Source organism: Onychomys torridus, chromosome 9 (assembly GCF_903995425.1).
Source record: "Onychomys torridus chromosome 9, mOncTor1.1, whole genome shotgun sequence".
Lineage (NCBI taxonomy): Eukaryota > Metazoa > Chordata > Mammalia > Rodentia > Cricetidae > Onychomys > Onychomys torridus.
Window position 1 is genome coordinate 437,501 of NC_050451.1, and position 22,558 is coordinate 460,058.

General features: G+C 39.5%; 1 protein-coding gene across 1 annotated transcript in view; it reads left to right on the plus strand.

Moving 5' to 3' along the window:
- Positions 1 to 22,558, plus strand: part of Dnah12 (dynein axonemal heavy chain 12) — a 168,422-nt gene that overhangs the window by 96,102 nt on the left and 49,762 nt on the right. The window contains exons 46-52 of the mRNA XM_036200006.1: positions 2,260 to 2,393; positions 3,738 to 3,900; positions 4,557 to 4,637; positions 7,158 to 7,338; positions 11,853 to 11,980; positions 13,501 to 13,590; positions 14,610 to 14,750. Coding sequence (XP_036055899.1) covers positions 2,260 to 2,393; positions 3,738 to 3,900; positions 4,557 to 4,637; positions 7,158 to 7,338; positions 11,853 to 11,980; positions 13,501 to 13,590; positions 14,610 to 14,750 — 918 coding nt within the window. The remainder of the gene's footprint in view (positions 1 to 2,259; positions 2,394 to 3,737; positions 3,901 to 4,556; positions 4,638 to 7,157; positions 7,339 to 11,852; positions 11,981 to 13,500; positions 13,591 to 14,609; positions 14,751 to 22,558) is intronic.

The following is a 22,558-nucleotide window of genomic DNA, read 5'->3' on the forward strand; positions in this document are numbered from 1 at the left end:
ACCATTGCACCAGTAGCACATCATGCTCTAAACTATATTTTTTTAATTTATTTATGTTTAATTTAATTTATTTTATGTATATGGGTGTTTTGCCTGCATGCATACCTGTGCACCCAAGAAAGCCAAAAGAGGCATCAGATCCCTGGAACTGGAGTTAAAGACCATTGTGAGCTGCCATGTGAGTGCTGGGTCCTCTAGAAGAGCAGTTAGTACTCCAAGCCTATGCCTATAGCCCCCATATTTTAAATTTTAATACAAAGAGAAGTGTGTGTGTGTGTGTGTGTGTGTGTGTGTGTGTGTAAGGTGGGGGAATTATGACTAGATTTGGTCCTCATAATTATGGAGCCTTACAGTTGTCAATATCTTCAATCCACAAGCTGGAGGTCTTAAAGAGTCAGTGATACAGTTAGTTCTAGTATGAAGGCCATGAGGCTCAAGACTTCAAAGATCTCCTGTTTTACTTCATTTCTGACATCAACAACAAAGCCAATGTGGCAGCCTGAGAGCACTCAGAGAGGAGAATTTCCTCCTTAGTTGGAAGAAGGGCAACATTTTTCTTCGGTTCAGGGCTTCTACTGATCAGAAGAGGTCTGCTGATTAGGGTGGTGGGTTGTACCTCTAATCCCAGCACTCAGGAGGCAGAGGCAGAGGTAGGTGGATCTCTGAGCTCAACGCCAGCCTGGTCTACAGAATGAGGTCCAGGACAACCAAGGCTGTCCCAAAAAAAACAAAATACAAACTGTAGCCAGACTTTTCTTTACTGGTCATCAGTTCCCAAATAATGAGCACAGAGACTTAATACTAATTATAAATGCTCAGCCAATAGCTCAAGCTTGTTACTAGCTAACTCTTACAACTTAAATTAGCCCATTTTTATTCATCTACATTCTGCCATGTGGCATTACCTCTCTTTCATCTTGCATCTCCTGTTTCCTCTCCCTGTCTCACTGGCGACTCCTCTGACTCCACCTTTCTTCTTCCAGGTGTCCTTAGTCTGGTTTTCCCACCTAACCTTACCCTGTCCAGCTACTGGCCAGTCAGCTTCTTTATTAAACCAATGACAGCATAATTTACACAGTGTACAGAAGGATTATTCCACAGCAACAAACAAAACAAACAACAAAAAAATCTTAAAATGTGCATTTCTCTAAAAGGAAAAAGTGACAAGCACCTTGTTGAAACAGAGTGAAAGGAAATCAGGAAAATAAGCTAATGAAAAAGTAAAGAAGCATAAACTGTTTAATTAAACATTTAAAATATTTGTTGTCAAGTATTGTTTTAGGCACTAGAGATCCAGCAGTGATAAAAAGAAAGTCCTTCCTTACATGGGTTTTATAATTCTATCAAGGGTTGAATGGAAGCCAGTAGTAGACAAATGAGTAAATGGTGTGTGAGGTCTTAGTAAGTTCTGAGGACACACTCACGACAAAAGGCTGAATAGTGACAGGAAGAAGGTTGTTCTAGAAAGAGTGTTCCAGGACCGCCTTTATGATCCTTTGGGATATAAATATGTAGGAAGTGAGAGAGCGAGGCTTGTGAAGGTCTGAGAAAACAGAGTTCCGGTCAGAGGAAACAGCAAGATCGCAGTTGGCCTAGTTCAGGATAGAGCAAAAGCAGCATTTCACAGATGTGGAAGAGACTAGCTAAGGAGAACCTCAGCTTTGGGTGTTATAATAGGGTTATGACGAACATCTAAGGACGGAATTCCAAATTAAATATGTTCCCTTCCCCTCCTATGGGAAAGGACTAATTGATATAGAGTAGACAGTTGGCATCTTCTACAACGGACATGCTAAAATTGAGATGCCTCGTGGACATGTAAGTAGAGGAGTGGTGAAAGTGGTGTAATTATGTTCTTAATATGTCATGTATCATTGACCCATGCTGTTCTTATCTTCATTTTAATATGTAAAGAAATCTAGACAATACAGAGACCTCAGTCTACTTAATTCTGTTTTCCTCATTAAAGTTTCCACTTCATAACCCTAAACTCTTCTTCTATATGAAGTCACTACTTACATTGTTAGATTGAGACTGCTCAGCTTTTTAAAAATAATTTATTTATTTTTCTTTTATGTTCATTGGTGTTTTGCCAGCATGTATGTCTGTGTGAGGGTGTCAGATCTGGGAGTTACAGACAGTTATGAGCTGTCATGTGGGTGCTAGGACTTGAACCCAGATCCACTGGAAGAGCAGCCAGAGCTCTTAACCACTGGAGACTGCTCATCTCTAACAAAATTTTCTTCTCCTTCTTTCCAGCCATGGCCTGAAGATGCCCTTGAACGTGTAGCTGTGAATTTCTTAGAAACCCTGGAGCTTACTGAGATTGAGCGGAAAGAGATAGTCCCAATCTGTAAACACTTTCATACTTCCATTATGACCCTTTCGGAAAGGTCAATAGTAATGACATTTAAAATTATGCAAATGCCTTGTATTTTAAGTGTCTTGTGTTTTCCACGAAAGTGGGATACAGTTTCAACCTTTTGACATTATTTGTCTTCTAATCTCTCTGGTTAGTTAGAGACGCTCAGTTAGCAGTAATAGAAAGGAAGGAGTTATTATGAAGGTCCATGAATGTCTCACAAATACCTGAAAAACAAGCAGAAGAAGTTAGAATCTGTGAAAACACACAAGTGTTTTGTTTTTTTCTCTGATATGTATCACTGCTTCCCTCTAGGCGTTTCCTTTCTTCCTCTTTGACTGTGTTTAGAGGAAGTTGTCTGCCTCTTTGCTTTTGAACATATTTCTTGCAGTTTTAGGTAGAGGGAGAAGCTAGCCAATTATTTCTAGCTTCCTGTTCCAAATTTATCCCAAAGTGTGATTATCATTGTGTCTAGTGCCCAACCCTGATCTGATGAACAGTGGTTAGTGTGGCAGATTTTTTAGGGAAAACACTATTACTGGATGAAAGTTCTAGAAAAGGTGAGCTAATTGGATGGTCAGGGAAGAGTAGATGCCTCACTATGAGTATTCTAACTATTGAGCTCTAAATCCTTGTTTCATAGAGGCATGAACTTAAATGCTGTTATGTTGCCCATCTAAAGACATTTTTCCATTAAGATTGGCTTGGACAGTGGTCCAAGCAGTGTGCTGTAGTCTGCATACTCATATATCTTCTGTATATCCTTGTGTGTGTGTGTGTGTGTGTGTGTGTGTGTGTACTAGTCTTGTGTGTGTGTGTGTGTGTGTGTGTGTATGTGTGTGTGTGTATGTGTGTGTGTGTGTATGTGTGTGTGTGTATGTGTGTGTGTGTATGTGTGTGTGTGTGTGTATGTGTGTGTGTGTGTGTGTGTACTAGTCTTGTGTGTGTGGCCTTATACATTCAGTCAACATGTCAACATGTAACATGCCATGTAACTCATACTTGTCCCATTTGCAGTTCCCTTTCCAGATGTTTGCCTACTTTATACAATAGTTTGAGTGTCTTTGAAGACTAGAGGCTCCTGGTATATGACATTAAAAAATAAAGACTGTGTATTTTTTTTTTTTTTGCTGTAGCTCACCCTTTATACACACCTTTGTTGATTTGTACTTTTTAAATGTGTCATTGGTCTTTGATATTTTTCAGGTAAGAACTTGGTTATGTATAGATTTCTGGAGTTTTAGGAAGTTAAAATACTTAGCATGTTCTGCATAAACTTTAACCATTATTCATAATTGCCTGTGGTTAATGCTATGTTAAATTTACATCACTGTGAATCTACTACTTATACTGTTGTCTGTTGCCCCCTTTTTAGGTTCTTAGAAGAGTTAGGACGACATAACTATGTTACCGCTACTTCTTATCTCGAACTTATTGGCTCATTTCGACAACTGTTGACTAAGAAACGGCAAGCTGTCATGGAAGCCAAACAACGCTACGTGAATGGACTTGACCAGTTAGCTTTTGCTGAGTCTCAGGTAAACTGGAGAAGTTTCCACAATAATAATATATACTGATAAATGCAAAAAAAATAACAAAAACAAGGGCAACTGTTTTGTCGACTGTAAGTTATTTACAAGTTTCTGTCATGCATTTCACATACACTGTCTCAGTTACTCTCTTAGCAACTCCAGAGGTAGTCACTCTTATGTCCTCATTTTATAGATGAGTAAGTTTTAGGGAAACTCACTAAGTTGCCCAGACCACAGAGGCTAAAATACATTCTGCTTTATTTTTAAATAATTTGTTGTCATCTGAGAGTATAAGAAATCTATTTTGGCTTTCTATTGTAGCAGATGTTAAATATAAGATGGGCTTTTTCTAATGAGTCCAGTGCTATCAATATTTACTAGTGTTTTATTTGTATACCGTAGTATAATGAGAATACCTGTGCTGACATCTTTTCTGGTTTCATTTCCTCCATGGCCACTTGTCCCAGTGCCCTGTAAAATACCTAAAAGATTCAAAACCTTTTGTGAACAGAACTGGATATGCTCTCATGATTCTTTTTATCGTGCAAAGAACTGGGAAAGTTAGGATTTCTCATAGCCAGCATTGTATGATGCACTTAAGTTTCCAATTTCTCTGTCAGCTGTTACAGCCATGAAAACTTAATTACAAATTGTCTGTCTAGGTGGGCGAAATGAAACTGGAGCTTGTTGAGCTGCAGCCCAAATTGGAGGAAGCTAAAATTGAAAATGCACGGATGATGCAGGTAGGAAATCAATATTTTTCTTCATGTCAAAAAACAGTTGAATTGTGTAACTCTAGTCTTGAAACTGAGCCTTAACTTTTTGTCATTAGAACCTGTAGTTTATGCTTTGCCATTGACTGGGTATTTTACTGGTTCTCTGGGTTTGTCACTCTTAGAGGGTGGTGTGAAACCCTTTTGCAAGTAAGTCCACATTTATATTCTCATTTTAGACTTCTTTCTTTCTTTCTTTCTTTCTTTCTTTCTTTCTTTCTTTCTTTCTCTCTTTTTGTTTTGTTATAGGCCTTCCTTCCTTCTTTCCTTCATTCCTTCCTTTCTTTTTATTTTGTTTTGTTTTGTTTTTGTTTTGTTTTGAGTCAGAGTTTCTCTGTGTAACAGCCCTGGCTGCCTGGAACTCACTCTGTAGAACAGGCTGGCCTCACAGAGATCCTCCTGTCTCTGCCTTCCTGGGATTAAGGGCATGTACCACCATTGCCCGGCTAGATCTATCTTTTTGTTTTAAAGTATTTTATTAGTTTTTTTTTTTTTTGTGGAAGTTCATACATGGTATTTTAGTTATCTTCATCCCCCTCTCCATCTCCTCCCAGATCCACTCCCCTTTATATACTCACCCAACTTCATGTCCTCATTTTTTTTAACTCATTGAGTGCTACCTATAGACTCTTAAATACTAGAGTATGTTAGACCTACCAGGAGCCAAAGGATTGTAGGAGCCAGAGGGGTTAAGGACACCACAGTTAAACTCACAGAATCAACTAACCTGGTTTCATAAGGGTTCAGAGAGACTGGACCAACAAATAACCAGGGAGCCTGCATGGGACTGGCCTGGGCACTCTGCATATGGGTTACAGATGTGTGGTTGGACCCTTGTGGGACTCCTGATGTTAGGAACAGGGGCTGTCTCCGACTCTTTTTATAGGCTTTTGGGACTCTGCTCCTCATGCTGGGTTGCCTTGCCCAGCCTTAGTGCATGGGGAGGTGCTTGGTTTTACTGCAACTTGATATGCCGTGTTCTGTTGATACAGGAGACCTGCCCTTTCCTGGGCAAACACAGAGGAGGAGTAGATTAGGGGATGAGAGCATAGGGGATATGGAGAAGCTGAGTGTGGGAAGGCTGTAGCTGGGATGTAGAGTAAAAAATAAATAAATAAATAAATAAAGTTTTTTTAAAAAAAGAAAGAAATTAATTCTCTCTCTTCCAACATCTGTCAATCACCAATAACTCTCAGCTAGGGATTGTCATTGTGTGAGCTTCCAAGTGGCTTGTGCATGCTCTCACAGTTGTTGAGTTCATATATGCAACTGCCCTGTTTCATCCAGAAAACAGGTTTCCTTGTAGTCATCTATTGCTCTGACTTCACAGTCTTTCTCCCCTCTTCTGCAGTGATCTCAAACCTCGGAAGGGGAGGATATGACAAAGAGCTTTCTCTGATGAGACCTCAGAGCTACATTAATCTTTGGTTAAAATGAGAAGTTGTTAGGAGTCAACAGAGTAATAGTGATGGGTTCTCATCTACAACCTAGGTGGTTCTTGGTCCCAATAGCAGTGCCAAATATGGGTTGCATCTTGTAAATCCGGCTTTAAATGTTATCAGAAAGCATTTGACTCCTCTCATGCCATTCTTCCACTGTTGTAGACAGGCAGGTCATTATGGTAGCTGGCAGGGTTCACGGCTAGATAAGCTTGGTAACTATTTTTCTCTTCTGGTGACACGCACAGTACCATGAAAGCCGGCTAATGGGGAGGAAGCTGCCAAGTTAAACCCCAGCTTGACTTCTTCATGTTCTCTGTTTGAGTAGGGGTGTCTTCACCAACAAGGTCTTACCATGAAGTTCTGGAGGGTCACCCAGAGCAGTGATAGTAGCCTTTTATATTTAAGTATCAGTGGAACCTTACTGGCCAACAAATTCTATAGAGGTAGCACATTCCTGACAGTGGGCTTTTTGTTAACCTGTGCTTAGTGGGGCATTATTTTAGGGTAACTGCACTAAAGTTCTTTGTGTATGTAAATGTTTATGTTTTAGGAGACTTCTGCAATAGTAGTTTTCATATGGTTTTCTTTTCAGAAAGTCTTTAATGTTGATTATCCCTCCCTGTATTTTTTCCACTAACCAGCCTTCCCATCCCTAACCCCCTTTGACCATTCCTGTTCCATTATTCGTCTTTCTTCTTTGTATCACTGCATTCTGTCTTCCCGACTTTGAAATCTTCTCCCTCTCCATTCCTTTATTAATGTCCTGACATCTGTGGTATTCTGAATGAGACAAAGCTATCTAAAGATCCAAAACTGACATCTACAAAAAACATATGACATTTGTCTTTCTGGGTTACTGCTCAGAATGATTGTTTCCAGCATTATCCATTTACCTTCAAATTTCATAACTTAATTTTTCATAACAAACCTTTCTACTACCCAAAATGATGTGCTGGATTCCCTATTTTCAAATAGTCTGTTGTCTCTAGGCTTGAAGAAGCAATAGGTTACTTGAAAATTTGTCTTTATTTTTCCCTCATGTCTTTAGATTATTGAGATAGAATCTGCACAAGTAGAAGCAAAAAGAAAGTTTGTGAAATTAGATGAAGAGATAGCCAGTGGGAAGGCAGAAGAAGCCCAGGCTCTGAAGAATGAGTGTGAGAGTGACCTGGCTGAGGCCATTCCTGCCTTGGAAGCAGCTCTGTCTGCACTGGATACACTTAAGGGAAGTATTTGAATTTGCCACCTTGGGTTTCATCAACAAGGAAGCAATATGCAGGTCTTTGGTTAACATGCTGTGGCTCTGTTTTGCTGGGTTGTATTGTTTATTTGTCAAGTTAAATGAAACTTACATCTGAACAGTCCTTCTTTGATACAATGTTATATTTACAGACTTGCTTTTCCTATGTTATGTATAATTTTCAATCAGGACAGTTTAGTGGGAATGGATGAATAGTCTTTGTGAATCCCAAGAGGTTCTACACATGGGCCAGAAGGAAAGGAATGAGAGGGGAGAGAAAGAGAGGAACAGATGTGTATCTACTTCCGCAGCTTCCTGGGTATATGTGCATAGAAAATTCAAAACTTATGTCTTATGCACCTGTGAGTTGTACCTTTCTGTAGTACATTGGGTTGTGTGTGACCTTTAAGGCTCTTTATGTAAGACCAGAACCACTGCACAATCAGAACAGGAGAGTCAAGCGCCCATTGACTAGGGAGGCTGAGAGGATCCAGACCTTATTCCTTGCCTGCATCCTTAGTCATTACCGTAATTTTCCATGTGGGAGACTTGACAAGACTATGAACTCAACCAACAGCTAGCTTAGCATTTCACAGGCTCAAACCCTGTGTGACTTTAGTTAGACAGCCTTGTGTGGCTTTAAGACAAGATTGTCTTAGGGCATTTATAGTGATATAAACTTCCTAGTGTTTTCACTGTGCCGTGAACTAGGAATTTAAAACCTAAAAAAAAATTTTTGAGAGGCTGAACACAATGTCTCTGAATGGGGCGGGGACAGTATGGAAAGAGCTTGTTTCTAATACTTCCTTCCCTTCCCCGGCTCCCATCCATGATGTCTGACAAGGAGGATGAACTCCTGTGTGATGATGAGGAGAATTATGTTCTATATTACTCTACGATAGTTATCTCTGAGGCAAATGGAAAATCACTGTAGATTTCCAGAGCATTAAAAGAAGATGATGCCGAAGCAACATTAAACAGCTTCTAAAAGGTTTTAGAACTTGAAGATAAAAAGGGAGAAGAGGGATTGAAAGCAATGAAACAAGTGGTTAAGATCAATTTCAACTTGACAAGTTTCCCAGGAACAGATATAAGCAGCTATTGGCATAGATTCAGAATATAGGAACAGGAAATTATTCTGAAAATTCATTAATTCTCTTAAATTAATATAAAATGCATCAATGTTCTATACTCTCAGTTAATTATATTGTAATGCTATCTCCACTTCTAAACAAAATTCTGACTTTTAAAATGTCGAATGGATTGTGTGAAGAATTTTATGAAGCAACACTGGAAACTTAGGACCATGCTCTCAATGGCACACTGTGGTTTAAAACAAACACAAGGCTGAAGATAAAGAGAAGAATATGGGAGCTCTAAAATGAGCTAGTTGTATCAGTGCAGCCAGACTGGTGATAGGAATGACGCCCTTGGGAGTAAAGGGTCCACAGTCATTAGAAATGTTCGCCTTGGAGAGTCAAATGCACAGAACACAGGCAGATAACAATAGAAACCCTTAAGGCATTCTATGAGATCTCTTCTCATCAAGTCTGCCATCCCTCATAGTGAGAGTGACACAGGGTGACAGCAAAAATGCAGAGAAAGGAATATGCTGACTATTTGGGGAATTACAATCAATCAGGAAGTCAAAATTACTGCTCACTTAAAATATCTGGTCCCAGCAAATATACTGATGAAATTTAAAATAAATCCATTTGATCCACGGAAAGCCAAACCTTACAGAAATTCTAGTAATGATAAATCAAGTCAATAGCTGTCAGAATAATGATACCACTGAATTTGAAATGATTCTTAACACAAATCACAACATCATGAAGAATGAAATCATAAGAACACACACTGAAATCTTTTACAAAACTCGAATGAGTTCACCAGTGTTCATAAAACTGAGCCTTACACAAGAAGATATTGTCCCTTTATTCCTAAGGAGTTAAACACAGATGTAGTTGATATGGAGGGCTTCCTGATGCAGTACATGTTATCTAACATCACTCAATGCCAAATTGATCAAATCAACCAATATCTTCAACTAACAATCAGAAGAAGGTGGCACATGATACACTATGCTAGATAAATGGATCGTCCAATTAACTTCTCTCATCTAGACTGTCAGAGAATAGCTTTTGTAGATGTGCTTAAGATCATAGCACACAGATAGAATCCTCAAAACTCTGAATAAGGCCTCAAAAACAAAACTACTGTTAAGTGAACGTCCTGAAAGTTACAGGAAGGCATTATTGGTTAACTGGGTTGTATTTTGAGCTGCATTTATCCCAACAAAAACAGCTTTACTCTCCAGAGAACACCAAACCACCATGGAACTTAAGCTACTGAGACATCTTGCTCTAAACACACAGCATCATGAAGAGTTCGTCATGGGCAACATGAGTCCTGTGATTTTTAAATGTACTGGCACACTGCCATTGGTTATGTTTGGCTACAGAAATTCTCTCACATGTAACCTGTGATGATTTCAAATGAACACTTCCTTTTCTCAAGTGTAAATGAAAATGTTTGCTATATTTTGAAATATATATTTCATAAAATATCAGTTCTTTGAAGCTATGTCCCCATATTTTTGTACCTGCAGTGTCATGAAAATTTATATGGAAACCTCTTTAGCTGTAGTGACATATTGGCACTTTTGTTTGGTTTTAAGCAGTACGATAAACAGTGTAGCTTAGAGATTGTTATAAAACAAAGCAGAATCAACCCCTGGAACCTATGATTATCTTTCTTTATGCTTCCCACTACATTTAAAAGCCATATGGTGCATAGTTTCCCTGTAAAAGTTTGTCACTGCAGACAAATTTAACAAAACTTTGTTTTTATTTTAGAAATTGTTTTTAGATTATTTTATTTTATGTGCATGAATGTTTTGCTTGTATATATGTGTGCACCATGTCTATCTGATGCCTGTAGAGGTCAGAAATGAATGGAAAAAATGAAAAGGAAAAGACATGACTGTTTCTAGGTATGGTGGAGGAGAAAGTTTATTGTCCATATATGGGAGAGCATAGTCAGAGGCAGCTATGTCTGGGAGAGTCCAGAGTGGACATGACCAGACTGAGCTGGGACATGTGAGAGAAGGGGAGGAACAGAGAGTGGGGAGAGAGGGGATACAGATGCAGAAGCCAGGAGGCCAAAGGTACAAAAGAGTGAATAACCAAAATTTCTGGATTATGTAGGGAAGAGCCTCTAGGGAGGGGCAGCGCTGCCCTTAGGCTGGAGAGTTCAGGATAGAGGGTAGGGTATGCCAGCCATAGTCTAATAGGTAAGGACTGAGGGATGCTGGGAGAACCTGGATGCCAGGTCCAACTTTGATATGTTAAATAAGCAACTCAGCCATTTGTCTTGGGTTTGAAGCTTAACAAGAAGAGGGTATCAGATCCCCTGTATGAGGAGTAAGGGATGATTGTGAGCCACTATGTGGGTGCTGAGAACTGAACCCAAAAATCCTTGTTTTTAACACAGACGTCATCTAGGCAACCAAGACCATCAATTTAAGGAACTATTTTATCACCGTGTTCCATGAATTTTCAGACTCTTTTTTAATACAAGAGTCTCAATACCTTCAAACCCTGCCAGTTCAGGTCTTAGCCTCTGCTTTCAGTTAGAGTCTGCTGCTGTGTATTTCCTGGTAGCAGTATTAATATGAGCCAGGGTCTGAGTTGATTCTATTTAGTATGAGAAGTCAAGAAGTTTTAAGGAAATATATAATTAGATAACAGCATTATTGGAAGAACTACAAAAGAGCTCTTGGAGTGACCCACCAAGAATGACCCACAAAGGCAAACCACAGACCTGGTCTACCAGGATGCTATTTGTCCAGTATTGAAGCCTACAGACTGTCCACAGAACTGTACAGCTCCACTCACCCACAGCAGTGAAACAAATACCGCACACCTGCCGTTCTTCCCACTCACTGCCTGAATTCTAGTGGGACTTGGGTGATGTGGTCTTAGAATCTGTTCCTGTGTAGGGACTATGTAAGATACTAGTTTGCAGCACTTGAACCATTACAGTGGAATACCAGAAGAATATTGGGATAACCAGACAACTGAAAGTATCTTTCCTAACAAATACAGGTAACAAATCATAGTTCTAATATAGGCTTGTCATATTATTTTTACATCATTTTACAGATGATTCTCTGGAGGTTTCATAATTCCAATTGTGTCTTCAAGACTGAGGCTTGATCTCTGTTCCATTCTCTATTGCTAATTCTTTTTATAACCGTGCAAGCCAAAATTACCAAGATGGTCTTTATTTCCCAAAATTACTTTGTTTTTTATTTTTTGAGATAGCATCTCACTGTGTAACCCAGGCTAGCCACAAGCTCATAACCGTTTCCTTCACCTTCTGAGCTCTGAGATTATAGGTGAATACTGCCACACCTAGGCCCAACATTAGGGTTTAGTTCTCATTATTTAAAAATAAGTTGTTCTATAAGGATGCCTTGTTTTCTTTTGATACAGCCAGCTGATATCACAATTGTGAAATCTATGAAGAATCCTCCTGCTGGTGTTAAACTAGTGATGGCTGCTGTTTGTGTCATGAAAGATATAAAACCAGAAAAAATTTCAGACCCTTCAGGAACTGGAGGCAAGGTAATAACCGGGCACAGATTTAAATCGTATTATTACTTTTTTAATTGTTTACCATTATCAAATTAAATACAACAGCTTGCAATCCAGGAAAGAAATACTGTTTTCCAGATTGTGTGGACTCAGTTACTACAGAAAACAGTACCTGTATATAGTCTCGTAAATACGGTGTCAGAAAGCTGTTGTTTTTAGTTGCTTCTATTTTCTTTTCTGGCCATACAGACTCCCTGCTACTGTCCTATGTCCTGAGGCCTGTACTTTGTAGCTAAGACTTGTAAGAAAGTGACATAGGACCTTCAGGTGTTGTTTTTGAGAAGTCATACATTTTCACTGAGTTAAGAGAATTGTAGTAAAGCAAAACAAATGAAAAATCAAAGTGTACTGCCAGGTGTGGTAATCCTAGCTCTCCAGAGGGAGGCAAGAGGATCAGGAGGTCAAGGTCAGCATTCAAGGCAAGCCTGGGCAACAGAAAAGAAATAAAAGGGTAGTGTGCTGCGCCTTGCCTGGTAATTTCCACCATCAGAGGCTGAAGCAGGAAGGGTGCTGTAAATTCCAGGCCTGTGTGGGCTCCATCGGGGTTCCAGAGCCCCCTGAGTCATGGGGTGAGGTTCTGTCTGTAAGACATTAACATCAAAGCAAGGGCTGTGGAGCCAGAAGATCCCAGTAACCATGTGGCCTCTGGATGAAGTGTCTGAATCTCTGGAAGATTCTAGTCAAAAGATAATCATAGCATCCACCTCACAAAGTCAGAGTGTTAGCTAACTAATGCCTACAAAGCTCAATATCGAAAGCTTCACCAATAGCACACACATAATAAATGTAGCTCGTTATTGCAATTATAATTCAAGGCATACATCCCTTAAGGAAGAGGGCATCCTACAATGAATTTACAGACACTTTCTTTCCAGGGTTTATGATACCTGGGTTTGAATTCCTAAATTAAAATTTTTGAAATTATATTTTTCATTTAAGATAATAAAGTAGGTAGACCCTTGTCTAGTTATTCTCATTTACACATACACACACTAAATAATTTAATAAAAACAAAACAAAAAGAACCAACCTTTAAAAACCATGAAGTAATAAAAATGTATTTTCTTCTGTGAAACTGCTATGATCATGACTGCGGTCACTGCTTATTTAAATTTTCAAAAGAGATGACCACCTCTGTTTTCAGTGATTAAAACTTTAATAATAAGTTTATGTGCATGTTTAAAATGCTTCATATATTTTATACTCAACATGTTCTTGGGGAGAAGAGTCTTTTCCTGTTTGTTTGTTTTCTTAAACACATAGCCCTGACTGCCCTGGAACACTAAAGTTAACCAGGCTGAACTTGAACTCACAGAGGTCTGCCTGCCTCCTCTAGCATGCTGGAATTAAAGGCATGTGCCACCACATCTGGCAAGAAATGAGTCTTTATTTTCAAGAAGTTAAGATTTTTTAAATATATAAACATTTTTTCTGACTAATGTGCACTTTTTATTGTATAACTCATCCACTTCCATAAACTTCTTTTGTAGATATTTGATTACTGGGGACCTAGCAAAAAAGTCCTGGGAGATATGAATTTCTTAAGAGATTTGAGAGAGTATGACAAGGACAATATTCCAGTAAGTTATATCGGATTTTCTTCTTTGAATGTGATTTTGTTGGGATGTGACAGTCTTTAAATTATACTGTCTTATAAAACATAAGGAGATAATCCTTTTGTGAGATTATGATAATTGATAAAAGGGTACTACATTAATGGCTATAGAATGAACTCTCATAATAACAAAAAAACACTTTCAGAGTATTAGAAAATTAGTAAATTACTATTTTAGTGTAGTATTGACTTGAAAAAGTTCTCTCAATATCTTCATATAATAGTTCCTTTATAGGAAATCTTGTTGATATTTACATAAAATAAGAAGGTATCATATTTTCCATTTGAATTGTTATTTATTGATGTTAATTATTCTGTTTTCAAATGTTCTATCAATCTACAGTCTTTTTTGCATTTTTGGAAGAAACACCTTTCTTCAATATCTATAAATTTATGTATTTTTATCATAAGAATTTTGTTTCTGCTATAATTATACTTTTAAAATTATCTCAAAATGTCTATTTTGATTTCTAAAAACAACATAACTCTTAAAAAATTATTTTATTGTATGTGTGTGTGTGTGTGTGTGTGTGTGTGTGTGTTATAAGTGTGAATACATGTGTTGTGGCACTCAGGTAGAGACCAAAGGATGACATAAAGCATCTAGGTTTCTCCTTCCATCATGTGAGTGCTAGGGATTAAACTCAGATTGTCAGGCTTGGTGGCAAGTGTCTTTTACCCAATAGACATCTCAAGGGCCTTCGATGTAACTTTTAAAAATTCAAATGTTTTTATTGATTTATTTAAGTTTTTTGAGACAGGGTTTTCCCCGTGTAGTTTTGGAGCCTGTCCTGGATCTCGCTCTGTAGACCAGGCTGGCCTCGAACTCACAGAGATCTGCCTGGCTCTGCCTCCTGAGTGCTGGGATTAAAGGTGTGTGCCACTGCTGCCCAGCCCAAATGTTTTTATTACATATGACTTTCTTCCACTTTATGATTGTGTGATGAATGCTTTAATTTTAAATTCTAAATCTCTGTTATATAGGTGGCTGTTATGCAGAAGATTCGGAGTGAATACTTGACAAACCCTGAGTTTGATCCCCCTAAAGTGGCTAAAGCTTCTTCTGCAGCTGAAGGTCTATGCAAATGGATCATGGCTATGGAAGTGTATGACAGAGTTGCAAAGGTATTTTCAGGACTTGTATACCTATTTCCTACTAAAATAGTCTCAGAAATAAAAATGTACACTTTACATTTATTTTGTTTTAGGTCTTTCGAAATTTCATAAAATAAGTTTTGACTATATTCACCTCTCCCCAGCTCCTCACAGATCCATCCCATTCCCCTGCCCACCTGCCCAACTTTGTGTTCTCTTTGTTATTTCCTGCCCATCGAGTCCAGTTTGTGCTGCACATGTATTCTTAGGAGTGTGGTCTTCCACTGGAGCGTGGTCAACCACTGGTGGCAGCATCCTAAAGAAAAGTGACTCCCAGTAGCTACTAGTTGCCAATAGCTCCTCAGCTAAAGGTGGGTTTCGTCTCCGTCTCCACTGTCCATTCTGGGCTTTGGGCTGGCCTGACAGGCTGCCACACAGCTGCGAGTTCATGTGCGCAGCCACTCTGTGTGTCCAGGATTTATTATTTATTATTATTTATTATTCACCAGCTCTGCTCTTCGAATCCTTCTGCCCCTCTTCTGTAATGATCCCTGAGCTTCAGGGACAGGTACAGTATGTATGTTCACTTCAGGGCTAAGCATTCTGCAGGATCGTTACACCTCAGCTATCTGTGAGTCTCTTTACCTACCATCTGCTGCAAATAGAAGCTCCCTCGATGATGGCTGAGAGATGCAATACTTCATGAATATGTCATTAGGAGTGGGTTTAATACTTCATCCATTTAGCAGAATAGCAGCAGTAGGTTCTCCCCTAATGCCTATGACTGTCTAGCCACAGGTTCTTGGCCCAACAATAGTGCCAGGTATGGGCTTCATCTTGTGGAGTGGAATGTAAATCCAATCAGAAAGTGGTTGGTTGTTCCATAATTAGTGTCGTTATTACACCTCGGGCATGTCTTATCAAAGCTAGTCCTTACTGTAGCTCCCAGTGTTCACAACTGGTAAGATTGATGATACTTTTCTCCTCTGGTAGCTTTCCTAGCACCTTCTAGCACTATGGAAGCTAGCAATGGGATGAAACTTTGGGGTCAGGACCAACTGACAATCTCCATGTTCTGTGACTCAAGTACGTGGTGTCTCCAGCAGCACAGGTCTTAGGATTGAGTTCTGGAAAGTAACCAGTAGCATTGGCAGTAGCCTGTAACGTTTGGGGGTCTATGGGACTTCATTGACCAATAACTCCAAACAAGGAAATCTATTCCCAGCACTGGGCCTTTGTTAGCTTGTGATATCTAATATGGTCATAGTTGTCCCATTATAGGATATTATATATGTATGTTAACTCTCTCTCTCTCTCTCTCTCTCTCTCTCTCTCTCTCTCTCTCTCTCTCTTTGTGTGTGTGTGTGTGTGTGTGTGTGTGTGTGTGTGTGTGTAAGCTTCTACAGTAGTAAGTAGGTCTCTATATGATTTTGTTTGTTTGTTTTTTGAGACAGGGTTTCTCTGTAGCTTTGGAGCCTGTCCTAGACTAGCTCTAGGCTGGCCTCGAACTCACAGAGATCCGCCTGCCTCTGCCTCCCAAGTGCTGGGATTACAGGCGTGCGCCACCACTGCCCGACTCTATAAGATTTTTAAGTCTTTAGAGTTAATTACCCCTGTGTGTTCCTTCCCCTAACCTTTCCCCACCCCCACCCCAATTTAAACACTTTGTATTCTATTAGTCCCTTAAGCTTTTATATCGCTGCTTTCTATCTATATCCCTTCCCTTGAAAACCGGACCCATCCTGTGGCCTCCTACTTATTTCCAGACCTCTGTGGATATTCCAAATGAAACATACACATCTGAAGATTCAAAGCTAACATCTACAAATGAGGGGAAATAATGTAACCTTCATCTTTCTGAGTCTGTGTTACCTTCCTCGGAATGATTGTTTCTAGCCCATCCATTTTCCTGTGAATTAAATAATTTCATTATTCTTAATAGCTGAATAATATTCCATTATGTAAGTATACCACATTTTCCTTGTCTATTCATCCATTGATGGACATCTAAGTGTTGTTTCATTAAATACAGTGGCTGTCTCTTAAGTAACTGCTGTACTAATCAGCAACTGCAACTTGGCCACTACCCGCAGCGGTTCCTGCAGCTGGCAAGAAGTTGTTCAAATCTTAGGTGGTCTTTTAATTAAAAAAAAGCAAACCAAAAAAAAAAAAAAAACTTGGACCCAGATATTGGGGTGAAAGATGAAAGATCAGAGAAGCAGAGCAGCCACAGCATCCTCACCTCGCCAACTCCTCAGCCAATTCTGTTTCCTCAGGCTGAATGCCTCTGAGTTTTCACCCAAAAGAATCTTAGCTGAACTGCTGCTTAGTTCCTGTCTCCTCCTGCCTTATATACTGTTCTCCACCCAGCCATGTCACTTCCTGGGATTAAAGGTGTGTGTGCTTCCCAGCACTGGGATTAAAGGTGTGTGCCACCACTGCCTGGCTCTGTTTCCAGTGTGGCCTTGAACTCAGAAATCCAGACCGATCTCTGCCTCCCAAGTAATAGGATTAAGGGTCTATGCCATCACTGCCTGACCTCTATGTCTAATCTAGTGGCTGGATCTGTTCTCTGATCCTCATGCAAGTTTATTAGGGTACACAATATATCATCACAGGGAATTCTGTTCCCTCAGGCTCTGGCTCTCTCAAGGTCACTAAGGGAAACTTTATCTAGATCTCTGCCCCTCTATAGAACTCAGGATTCCAAGGTTGAGGTGAAATTCTGCTCACTCAGAGAGGGTGAAGTAGCTAACCTTCTCTCCCTACTTGAGTCTCCAAAAAGACCATCACACTTCTGCTCCACCCCCACTTAAGAACCCTCGCTACACATGGCTCCTCCCTACCACTTCCTGTCAACTAGTTGCTGACTCAGCTTCCTGACTGCAGGTTAATTTTATTTAATCAAACAAATGTAACACATCTTTGCATCATTAAACAAATATTTCACAGCATAAACAAATGTAACACATCTTAAAATGATATTCTACAAAAATCTAAGTTTTTATTTCATAGCTATTGTGAGGAGAGCACAATGAATATGGATGAGCAGGTATCTCTATAATAGGATATAAAGTCCTTGGGTATATGTTCAAAAGTGGTGTAGCTGGACAATATGGTAGTTTTTTGAAGAAACTTCACACTGATTTCCATATCAGATATACAAGTTTTTCACTCCTACCTGTACTGAATAAGTGTTCTTTCCCCATATCTATCCAAGAAATTGTCACAATTTAGTTTTTTTAATTTACTTTTTTAATCTTAGACATTCTGACTTGGGAAGAACAAAAACCTCAAAGTAATTTTAATTTACATTTTCCTGGTAACTAAGGATGTTGAAAATTTTTTAAAAATGATGTTCAGCCACTTATTTTTCATCTTTTGAGAACTCTCTATTTAGCTCTATGCCCAATATTTTAAATGGATTATTTGGTTTTTAGTTCTGTCTATTATAGTAGACACTAACCCTCCATTACATGTATAGCTGGTAAAGATTTCCCATTCTGTGAGTTTCTTCTTCACTCAAGTGATAGTGTCATTTGTTGTACAGAAGCTTTCAGTCTCATGAAGTCCTATTTATTAATTCTTTTTTAAATTTTATTTATTTATTATGTGTACAGTGCTCTGTCTGCACATATCACCACAGGCCAGAAGAGGGCGCCAGATCTCATTACAGTGGTTGTGAGCCACCATGTGGTTGCTGGGAATTGAACTCAGGACCTCTGGAAGAGCAGTCAGTGTTCTTAACTTCTGAGCCACCTCTGCAGCCCCTATTTATTAATTCTTATTCTTCACGTCTGTGCTGTCAGAGTTTGTTCAGAAAGCCCCTTCCTGTCCAGTGAGATCAAGTGTGTGCTCTACTTTATTGTCTATCAGAATCAGGGCATCAGATCTTGTGTTAAGGTCCTCGAATCATTTGGAGTTGAATTTTGTGCAGGATGAGAGATGAGGATCAAGTTTCATTCTTCTACATATGCTATTTCAGCATAATCTGAAAATCCATGTTGAAAATCTGTCTTTTCTTCAATGTGTATTGTTGGCCACTTTGTCAAAAATCAAATGACAGGAGCCCAAGCTATGGTGGCGTGAATCATTACAGGACAAGCTTTTAGACAGCTGCTTCCTCTCTGACGGAACAGTGGCTAAAGGAGTGCAGTGATAACTGCAACCAAAGGGGGCACTGTGCTTCCAGGAGGATCTCAAGGGAAGTATTGCAAACAGCAGTAGCTGGGGGTCAGGCGCTATAGCACGAATTCTAATTGGTCTTCATAATAAAAACCCAGAGTCATACATGGGGTGAAAGCTGAAAAACCAGAGAAGCAGAGCAGCCAGCCACTAGAAAGACTTCTTTCCTCTAGGAATCCTCAGACTAAAAAGGGTCGAGCTTCTGTATCACTGTTTCCTCCTCCCAAGTACTGGGATCAAAAGAATGAGATCCCAAGTGCTGGGACTAAAGGTGAGGCCACCCATGCCTGGCCTCAGTGGCTCGCTCTGCACTCTGATCTCCAGGCAAGCTTTATTTGTTAGAGCACAAACAAAACATCACCACAAGGCACGAAAGGAAAGGATGAAGAAATTCAATCAATCAGTGTGAAAACTTCTTCTCCCAGAATAAGGAGGCAGCAAAATAGTTCTAGATGACAAAGATTATTTTTTATTTAGAAATGGCGACATTCTTGGGAAGTTCGTAGACTGAGATCACTGTTGAAATGGCATCACATGAAATGCCAGTTCTGCTGAACTATTTTTATCACATAAACAATGTCCATGTCTCCCTTTTATAATAAACTGATGATACCTAAACTAATGGCATCCATTGTCTCTGCAACTTGGTTTTGATGTACTGTTATAACATTTCCAAATAAAATAATGTAAATGAAAAACAAAAACCCAGGTGTCTGTAGGAGTGTGGGTATTTGTGTGGCTCTTTAATTCTATTCCATTGATCAATAGGTCTTTTTTTTATGTCAATACAACAATGCTTTTATTACTATAGCTCTGTTGTATATCTTAAAGTCTGAAATGGTAATACCTCTAGAAGTTTTTTTTGGTTTTTTTTTTTTTGTTTGTTTTGTTTTATTGCTCAGGATCATTTGGACTATTGTAGATTGTTTGTATTTCCTTATGAAATTCAAGATTTTTTTTTTAGTTTCTAAGAAGAATTGCATTAGAATTTTGATGTGAATTGCACTGTCTGTAGATTTCTTGGCAGAGGATGACCATTTTCACAATATTCATCCTACCAATTCCTGAATATTGCTATACTAGCAAGCACAGGTAGTTTGCTGGCTCAACTGGCAGGGAAAAAGGTCTGTGGTTGGGAGGGCCTGTGGGCTGGATAATTTTTTATCAACTGACACAAGCTAAAGTCATCTGAGATAAGGAAACCTCAGTTAGGAAAATGCCTCCATAAGATAAACCTGTAGGCAAGCCTGTAGAGCACTTTTTAATTAATGATTGATTGTGCAGAGCCAAGCCCATTACAAGTAGTGGCAACCCTGGGCTGGTGGTCCTGGGTTCTATGAGAAAGCAAGCCAAGCAAGCCATAAGGAGCAAGCCAGTAAGCAGCACTCTTCCATGGCCTCTGCATCAGCTCCTGCCTCCAGATTCCTGCCTTGCTTGAGTTCTGTCTCTCACTGCTTTGAAAGATGAACTGTGTCTAGAAATTGGATTTCTATAACTGTGAAGAGACACCATGACCACAGCAATCTTATAAAGGAAAACATTTAATTGGGGCTGGCTAATAGTTTCAGAGGTTTAGTCCATTGTCTTCATGGTGGTGTGCATGCAGACATGGTGCTGGAGAAGGAGCTGAGAGCTCTACATCTTGATCTGCAGGCAGCAGAAGCAACTGTGTCCCACACTGGGCTTACCTTGAGTGTAGGAGACCTCAAAGCTCCCCCACCCCACAGTGACACATTTCCTCCAGCAAGGCCACACCTACTTCAACAAGACCACACCTCCTAATAGTGCCATACCTATAGGTAAGCATTCAAACACATGAGTCTTTAGGAGCCATACCTATTCAAAGCACCACAGACTGTTACATGGAACTGTGAGTGAAATAAATCTTTTCCTCTCTAAGTTGCTTTTGGTCATGATGTTTCATCATAGTAATAATAACCCTAACTAAGACAGTCTGTGATCTAGTGAGTCCCAAAGAGAGTGAGAGAGGCCAGGAGGAGGTCTTAGGAGATGGGGGTGGAGCTGGGGGTTGTAGGTAACTTACCTTTGTCTCAGGGCCATGTGTATACATGCACATTTTTTTTAACCAGTTAAGATGTTTTGTAAGTGGTTCCAGGAAGAACTTAACCTGCTGTGGTTACAGTTTAACCCTCAGATGCTATTTGTAGCCTAGTGGGTGGAGAATGTTGTAGGTGCTAGCTAATGCTAGAGCAGCAGAGATGATCAAGCCAGATCTACCACCCTAGGCTGTGAAACAACAGGGAATCAGGGCCTAGTGATGGGAGAGCACAAGAAAGGAAAACTCCAAAACGTAGGAGGCAAAGCAGCAATTTTTAAAGTTGATTCAGATTGGTTGTAATAACAGATGCCTGTAACTTCAGCTACTCAGGGATACTGAGACAAGATTTCAAGTTCAAGGCTATCTAGAGCTACAAAGTGAGTTCCAGACCAGCCTGGGCAACTTGGCAAGACTCTGCCTAAAAATAAAATAAAGTGTGATGGTAGAGTTAGCTTAGTATGCATGAGGCACTGAGTTTAAAAAGATGGCTCAGCCAGGTGGTGGTGGCACACACCTTTAATCCCAGCACTCAGGAGGCAGAGACAGGTGGATCTCTGTGAGTCTGAGGCCAGCCTGGTCTACAGAGAAAGTTCTGGGACAGCCAGAGCTGTTATACAGAGGAACTCTGTCTTGAAGAAGAAGAAGAAGAAGAAGAAGAAGAAGAAGAAGAAGAAGAAGAGAAGGAGGAGGAGGAGAAACCTTGTCTCAAAAAAAAAAAGAAAAGAAAAGAAAAGAAAGATGGGTCTAAGTTTCTGGATTCTCCATAGGAGTCAAATCATGTGATACTTGTCTTTGTGTGACTTCTTATTTCATCGCCACCAAATATGTCTGTATTACCACAAATAATAGAATTTCATTCTTTTGTGCCTAGTGTTCCCTCATATATAGTACCATGTTTTTAAACAGTTCAGCCATCACAGTACAAATAGCTTTTCCACACGGTGACATAATTTCCTTAGGATATATAGTATTCAGAGGCTTTGATAGTTAAGGGAAAAGAGGATGGAGATATTTGGTTCAAAGGATATGTAATCATAGTTAGAAAAAAGGAAAATAGCAAGAATAGACCAAAAACAGAGAAATAGAAGGTAGATAAGTTATTGCCTGGGGCCACAGGTTAGGAGAAGGGAGGAGGGGATGGGGAGAAGTGGAAAATAACTTAATAATGGTTATGAAGTTCCCATCTGGGGTGACAGAAAAAATGTTCTAAAATTGACTATGATAATGGTTCTGTGAACATACTAAAGACCATTGATACTTACACTTTAAAAGGGTGAATTGTGTGGTACATCTCAATAAATTTCTGTTTTAAAAGTTGATTCAGGGTTAGCACGATGAGCCAGTGAATGAAGATGCTTGCCACCAAGCATGCTGACCTGAGTTTAACCACTGGGACCCACATAGTGAGAGGAGAAAACTAACTCCTGCTAGTTATCTCTAACCTCTACATATATTTTGTGGCATGCCATGCCTGTACACATACTGCACACATGCACAGACACACCTATACAAATAAATAATTATAATAAAAAATTTAAATGATCTTAAAGATTCTAAGTGAGATGATCCATTGGGTGTAAGAAGATCCAGTATA